General features: G+C 34.6%; 2 protein-coding genes and 2 non-coding genes across 4 annotated transcripts in view; all 4 read right to left on the reverse strand.

Annotated features, from left to right (window-relative positions):
• Positions 1 to 3,061: 3,061 nt before the first annotated feature.
• On the reverse strand, positions 3,062 to 4,122 carry LOC107491853 (uncharacterized). Its single transcript, XM_016112766.3, has one exon. It carries the CDS (start codon positions 3,709 to 3,711, stop codon positions 3,178 to 3,180), a length of 534 nt encoding a protein of 177 aa, XP_015968252.1. The 5' UTR covers positions 3,712 to 4,122; the 3' UTR covers positions 3,062 to 3,177.
• Positions 3,977 to 4,136, reverse strand: LOC127740118 (U1 spliceosomal RNA). The gene has a single exon (XR_008000802.1). It is a non-coding gene; the product is annotated as a U1 spliceosomal RNA (small nuclear RNA).
• A 1,089-nt stretch (positions 4,137 to 5,225) lies between these two features.
• On the reverse strand, positions 5,226 to 5,385 carry LOC127740115 (U1 spliceosomal RNA). Its single transcript, XR_008000799.1, has one exon. It is a non-coding gene; the product is annotated as a U1 spliceosomal RNA (small nuclear RNA).
• Positions 5,386 to 6,816: 1,431 nt separating this feature from the next.
• Positions 6,817 to 7,627, reverse strand: part of LOC107491802 (uncharacterized) — a gene marked incomplete in the record, with an annotated part of 1,880 nt that continues 1,069 nt past the window's right edge. Inside the window, 2 exon segments of the mRNA XM_016112723.3 lie at positions 6,817 to 7,161; positions 7,608 to 7,619. Of these exon segments, the coding sequence (XP_015968209.2) occupies positions 7,119 to 7,161; positions 7,608 to 7,619 (55 nt within the window).

Here is a 7,627-nt window from a genome sequence, read left to right on the forward strand (position 1 = left end):
AATCTATGCCACCTAAAGTCGAAAGTCTAACAGCGTTGAAGAATTTGATATTGCATATCATTGGTCAACAACACATGAAAAGAGCGAATAAAAATCTACTACAGATATCCGTCCAAAGTAGATAATACTTTATTTTACAAAAGGTATATTAAGGATTACAATTGTTATCATTATTTTGTTATTTTTTTGTTTGATGATGGTTTTGGTAAGATTTTATGTTTTTGTAAACTAGATATCAGTTATGTGATGACGAGGACATACGTCTTATTAAGGTCTGGCACAACCGTTGAACAAATGTCCATCTGTTAGAATTATTTATTTTTCTAGTTGACTTGGGTGGAGAAACTTCTACGGATACTATTGATGATATCACTTTAAGTGGGGTGGTTAGGAGAAATATAGAAGGATGATAATTAACCTAAATATGTCACTTGAAGGTAGTCAAGAGGGGTCAAATGTTGAAGATTTTAATGATGGTATGATGCAAGCTGATGTTGAAAGTTATGAGGGTTCTGCTATTAAAGATCCGATGGTAGATCCCTATCAAGTTAACCCTCATGACAGTGAAGATGCTGAGGCTAAACCAACTGAAATTTCATATGAGAAGGAGGAAGAGATGAACTACTACAGTGACACACAAATCGCACTGATAGAGGTTGATATTTTTCGACCATATGATCGGCCGGATCACTTTTTCTCGTTGAATCTCGAGGCAATGACTTCAAATTATTTATTTAGTCAAGGAGGCCTCGAGGATGATCCCACCAATGAGTTTGAGATTGGACAATAGTATGAAAATAAGGAGGAAGTTATTATGGCAGTTAAGACGTATAGCATTAGGAGGGATGTGGAGTATAAAATACTAGAGTGACCAGTTAAAGTATGCTATAATGTATTCTCAGTTTGGGACTGGTTGTCAATGAAATATACGCATAGGTTATCACCGAAAGCAGAAAAAATGGGAGGTGAGAATATACAACAGTCCTCATACTTGCATGCAAACATCAATAGTCAAAGCCCATTGAAGGTTTGACTCGAATGTGATTACTCAGCACATATTCACAATGGTCAAAGTAGATCCAACCATCAGCATAATGGTTCTGCAAAGAGGTGTGGAGAATCACTTTGGTTACAAGGCTTCGTACAGAAAAATTTGGCTTGTAAAAAAGCAGAGAGTCATTGCTAGGATATATGGAGATTGGGAGGAATCATACAATGATTTTTTTCGTTGGTTATTCACAATGCAGATATACTTACCTGGAAAGCTTCATTACATCGCCTTTACTTATAAATTCTTAATTAAGTAACTACTTATATGTTAAAAAATTGATGGTTTTTTAGGTATTTGAGTGCTTCATTACATCGCCTTGGCCTACTTCAGTCAATAGTGTCATGTTTCATCGAATGTTTTGGACGTTTCTTCCGTGTGTTGAGACTTTCAAATCATTTATTTCCATCAATGGCACCCACTTGTATGGTAAATATGGAGGCATTTTGCTCGTAGTTATTGCTCGTATCCTAACATGTTTTGCGCCATGAAACTACAATATGACAGAATAAATTAAAATAAAATAATTTTAAATTAACTCACTTTTTGTCAAACATATTCAATCTTAATCTAACTATCTCCATAAAATATAATTTAATTCTAAACCATAATCAGTTCAACTGAAATAGTAATCTAAATAAAAATAATAATTTAAAATTAACTAATTTATTATCAAACACAACTATTATATATTACTAATTTTATAATCAAAATATACCACATGTCACTCTTTCATTACAATTGAAATCAAATCTTTCTCTCTAAAATTAAAGAGTTCTTCTTTCCTCCCTCTTTCTTTTTCTATCTCTCTCATTCCTTCACCCATTTTATCTTTCTTGTATATCATTAACAATGATTAATTACAAATTTGACTATCAAAATGTGTAACATGATATTTTCTAATTGTATTTAAATATTAAATTAAAATTAAAATATTAAAATTAAAATTGAAATATAACTATATTATAGGCAATAAATCTAAAAAAGATTTATATTCCCATAATGTTATTACCAGTAAAAATTATAGGCAATAAATCTAAAAATTCTAAATACTTAGACCATAAACTATAATTTTACTCTAAAGCATAATTAATTCAAACTTCAAATGATCATTTCACATTATCTAAACTAACAATAGATGGTACTCTAAACTAACTATATCATCTAATTATCAAACTAACTAAAATTAAAAACTAACAACAAAACTTAATCTAACTAAATAAACATGTTAAAATCATAAAATAATACAACAATAAAATTAAAAAGGGACAGAAGAACATAATTACTTGAAATTGTCAAAAAGATGGAAAATAAAAAGTTTTACCAGAGAAAAGAGGATGAGAGTGAAGAAGAGTGAAAATGATGAAAAGTGAAAATGAAAGGGTCACGGATTTTTATATTTGGACGAAACTTCTTAAAATTTGCCGAAGAAACTGCCGAACTTTACATTATATCAGAAAAAAATCCTACAGAATTTTATAAAATTATCTAATCAGATTTATATATATAAATGATTTTAAAATAATAAATTTAAAAATTAATTATTTTTATTGATATATCAATAATTCAATACACGATTAATTAGTAATGGGGCATCAGACAATAGCTTCGGAGAAATGGATCTCATGGATTATGGGAATGCAAATGGAGGTGGTGTTTTAGTTCCAATTTACTTGTCTGCCAGTGATATGGAGAGGTTTGCAAAAGAACTTGATGATATGCTTGGAACCCAAATCAACCTATCCAGAGTGGTAAATACCAAATAATTCTCAGAATCTACCCTATAATTAATTATAGCATATGTACATTATTTGGGGTGGGAATTCAGAATAAAGGAATGGTTTGTGTAACATGGCATTGGTTAGGTGGTATTGTGTTGGTTTTTTTGTTAAGTTGAAACAAGAAATTATGAGCAACTAACCAAATCCATTATGTTCATTGAGATTCAAGTTCATATGGACCTCAGGTCACATATTGATCAAATATAAAAAGAAGACAGAGAGACAGCTAAGCTTGTTTCAAAAGAAGCATCACATTAAAGAAAGAAATATACAATACAAGCATATCCCATAACAAAAGGGATTTCATTAGACACTATTTCCAGCACAAACCATATTAGATTATTTCCACTAGTCATCATGAGGAAATTCATCAGTTGACAAGAAACTAAACACTATCGAATCCTTAATGTTTCCTTTAAAATAAGTGTACTTTCTGAGCAGACCCTCCTTAAGGAACCCAGCCTTTTCCAGTACTCTCTGAGAAGCCTTGTTCTGAGGGGAAGTGAAAGCCTGCAACCTTACCAGATGAGACAAGTCACTGAACACTTGAGGCACAGCCATCTTCACTGCTTTGGTGGCTATGCCTTGGCCCCAGTAGTCTGCGGCTACGGCATAGCCTATGTCAGCCTTGCATCTATCATCACCTGACCACGGATACACCGAAACAAAGCCTATGGAACGGTCGTCAAGGCAGATTGAGCGTCGCCATGGATGAGGTATGCACACGTCTCTTATGAAGGCCAAAGCCTCTTCCCTTGAACCACAAGTCTTCCATCTTAAGTTTTGTGTGACTTGATCATCCCCAGCCCATAGCAAAAAGTCGTCAACATCGCTTAGCTTGAATGGCCGCAGAGAAATTTTTGAGAGATCCAAATTCGACATTTTTCACCAACTGCCTTATATATTATTCACGTTATTTATAATTTTATAGCGGCCTTGTTTTTTAATACACCATCACCTACTAGTCTAGTACACCAATTCACCTACTCCACAATTCCCATATATCTTTCATTTTTTTATCTCTGTCAGGACCCACTCACCTTACCCCATAAATTTAAAATATGTGTAAATAAAATGGACGGCCACAGCCAAAAGCTACTTTCTTCCAATTTATATATGATTTAAAAGACTTTAAACTGAAATTGGATAGGGACTGAGCGAACGCAAGTCCCCACTACCACAAATTATGATGTAGGCTCTCCTACTTGAGGAGACCTTAGGCAGGCACCCTTCCTAAGTGCAATGGAAGTCACCAACCTAGGCCATAGGCCTTCTTGATCACCCATTCACCCCATCCAGGTAAGTATGTTAAAATGTTGCTCATTAATCTTTATTTATACACTGCATTTTCACCTCCCTTTCTTTCTCCCAGGTGATGTGGGACTTAAAGGTTCCTCTGTTCTTTCTATCTTTGTGAACCTGGGGCTTCTCCCTTTGGATTGGCGGTATCTCTTTCGCTGAACAAATATTGAGGCTAATTCTTTTCTTCTCATAACATTAGGTTTTTGGCAGATCAAAGTATACCTGTAGTTGGAGTGTTAGACATGTATGAGAATTTTGAAGCTAGGAGACTGGGAAAGGTGCTGCTTCATTTTCTTATTATGGTGTTTAAAGCAAGAAAACAATGGGAAGTGAGTTAAGAACAAAGATTCAGAGCAAGCCTCAAATATTTATCAAAAGTATAAATGAAAGAAAAGAAAAAGAAGAATCCCATGATGAGCACTTTAGGATGCAAAATTGAAAAGGAGGTAGCAGAAAACTTGGTACGGTGTTTAAATTTTAATAATAATTGAATTAACTCTTTCAGTTCAAGTGTTCCATAAACTATGGTGATGTTTGTTGAATACAATTATATGCTGATGCTGGTTAAGGCTTTGGGACTGGTTCAAATCCATTTGGAACATTTCCCCAATCAAGATGGTTTTCCATATAAAACACATGAGAAGTGAGTTAAGAACAAAGATTCAGAGCAAGCCTCAGATATTTATCAAAAGTACAAGACTCCTGCCAAAAATGTAAATAATAAAAGAAAAAGATGAGCACTTTAGGATGCAAAATTGAAAAGGTAGCAGAATCAAACTTGGCAACGGAACACGTAGTCTTCCTACCATTAAACTGAAGATGAACATTGTTTAAATTTTAATAATAATTGCCTTCACTCTTTCACTTCAAGTGTTCCATATACAAGTATACACAACTACACAAATGAATCAAGAATCCATCACCGCAATAATTCGTGCTTGTGTGACATTTCAATTCATCTTGACCTTATGGATGGTATGTGGATTCCTTCCTAAATATGATACAACAATTCACGTAGAAGTTATTGCACCATTGAATCTCCATGGGTGAAAACCAACAATATATGATTGAAAAAACTTCAAACTGAAATTAGGTAGGGACTGCGCGAACGCAGGTCCCCGCTGCCACAAATTATGACGTAGGCTCTCCTACTTGAGGAGACCTTAGGCGGGCACCCCTCCTAAGTGCAATGGAGGTCACCATCCTAAGCCATGGGCCTTCTTGATCACCCATTGACCCCGTCCAGGTAAGTATACTGAAATGTTGTTGCTTAATCTTTATTTGTACACTGCATTCTCACCTCCCTTTCTTGCTCCCAGCTGATGTGGGACTATCTAGCTTCTCAAGGGTTTTTATGTTCCTTCTATCTCTATGAACCTGTGGTTTCTCCCTTTGGATTACAGTATCTCTTTCACTGAACAAATGGTGAGGCTAATTCTTTTCTTCTCAAAACATAAGGTTTTTGGCAGATCAAAGTAAGCCTCCTGTGTTTAAATTTTAATAATAATTGCGTTCACTCTTTCACTTCAAGTGTTCCATAAACTATTAAACTATGTCGATTTTTGTTGAATACTATTATATGCTGATGCTGGTTGAGGCTTTGGGACTGGTTCAAATCGATTTGGAACATTTCCCCAGTCAAGATGATTTTCCATAGAGAGACTCTGGATGTTAAGTCAGGCATGATGCTTCCATGTGTTGAAGTTTGAATCTTCCAACTTCTCAGCAATAGGAAGTAAAGCTTGTTTGGTAGAAGATGAGGTTGAGAGAATGAAGGCTACGGTCAAGATCTTGATTCTTTGGCTCTGATAGCATAAGATGTTTTGAGCAAAATCAGAGAAAAGTAAAGAATTGAAACTGAATATCAATTGCACTATATGCAGAGAATGAATAATGTGAACACAAGGCCAAGTACCTCGGCATTATATAGATGCAGAGCCATGCATACTACTAATATGTGACTGAAGTAATGACCTCAACAAACACTTCTTGATCTTGATTTTCTAACTACTGCTACCCTACTTCACCTATATTTATATCACTTACACAAATGAATCAACATCCATCACCACTACTGTAATTTGTGCTTGTGTGACATTTCAATTCACCTTGACCTTATACTTTATAGATGGTATGTGGATTCCTTCCAAACTATGACGGATTAACTACGAGTGATTGCATCATTGAAGCTCCTTGGGTTGCAAAGAAATCCAATACACAGTTAGTCGTCTAAAATTATTCACTTATTCTATGTATATGGCTGCACATCTAACATTATGAATACATTGCTGAATGCCAGGCTTGTTTATTCCTGTTACCTCCAGTACTCTAAAAGCTTCTTAATTAGCTCCACGCTTTTCCACAGTGCTAACTGCTAAGTGCTAACCATGAAGGATGATTGACTTGTTTATACACTTATTTTATTTACATGCAACTATGCAAGTAACTCTCCTTTGTGGAAGAGCTTGAAAGCTAAGGCTGGTTGAGAATTCGGCCCTCACACGTGTAATTCGCTCACCAATATAATTTCATAATTCCTATAAAATAACGATGATACAGGAAATGGACATCTTCCCTATAAATATGATCAGTTTATGTTACTCTTCCCTAAACCAGTTCAATCGTGTTAACTTTGCAAACAATAGTACACACCACACAGTGGATCTTCCAAAGACAGAAGAGAGATGATATAGCAACAAAATAATATATTCCTTCAACCTTTGTTTCTTATTCTCGTGCCTTTCATTTGGGAGTAAGGGAAAGAAGAGAACTAACTAGCTAGCTACTGCTACAGTGAACAAAAATCATTCTATTCAGTTCTGCCTATGCACAACTCAAAATTATGAGCAAAATAAACCCAAGCAACTATTTCGCAAAATATCTCATCCTAACACCAGCTTATTGCAGTATGCAGCTTGATCAGAATTAAAATAGAACATGTAGGACTGCAGATTCATTCAGCCATTTGTGAGCACCTTCCTCGCAGTTTAATTTACAACCCCTGATTTTCTTGAAGTCTTTCCACAACACCTGAAAAAACAACCAAGCAAAGCATTAGCTAATCAATTTGGAAAAACCTTTTCATTGACATAAGGGTTCTGGTATATACTACTTCAAAAAAAAAAAAAAAATAAGCAGTGCCAATGTATTTTAGTAATTAGTTGTTCAATTGAAAAGGATGAGAAATGTCAAGTTGCTGTTCCCAGTTGTGCAAACAGGGACACACCAGATTCAAAATAACCTTACATTATAATTACAATACATAATACAACACCAAATCCATATTTTAGATACAAGTTAAGTGAGAAATCCAGTTTAACCAGAGAATAAATATATCATAACTTCAGCTATATATGCAGAGAAAATTAAAAACCTAGTCCAAAATCCAAACGAACTAGTGGCGACGAGTTTAGGTAATATGCCTCAATGCCAAGAACATTTCGAATAAAAAGTAATGAAAGAAGAAAAAAATGAACCATTTATATTTCCTCTTTGA

The sequence above is a fragment of the Arachis duranensis genome, chromosome 6, assembly GCF_000817695.3.
Source record: "Arachis duranensis cultivar V14167 chromosome 6, aradu.V14167.gnm2.J7QH, whole genome shotgun sequence".
NCBI lineage: Eukaryota > Viridiplantae > Streptophyta > Magnoliopsida > Fabales > Fabaceae > Arachis > Arachis duranensis.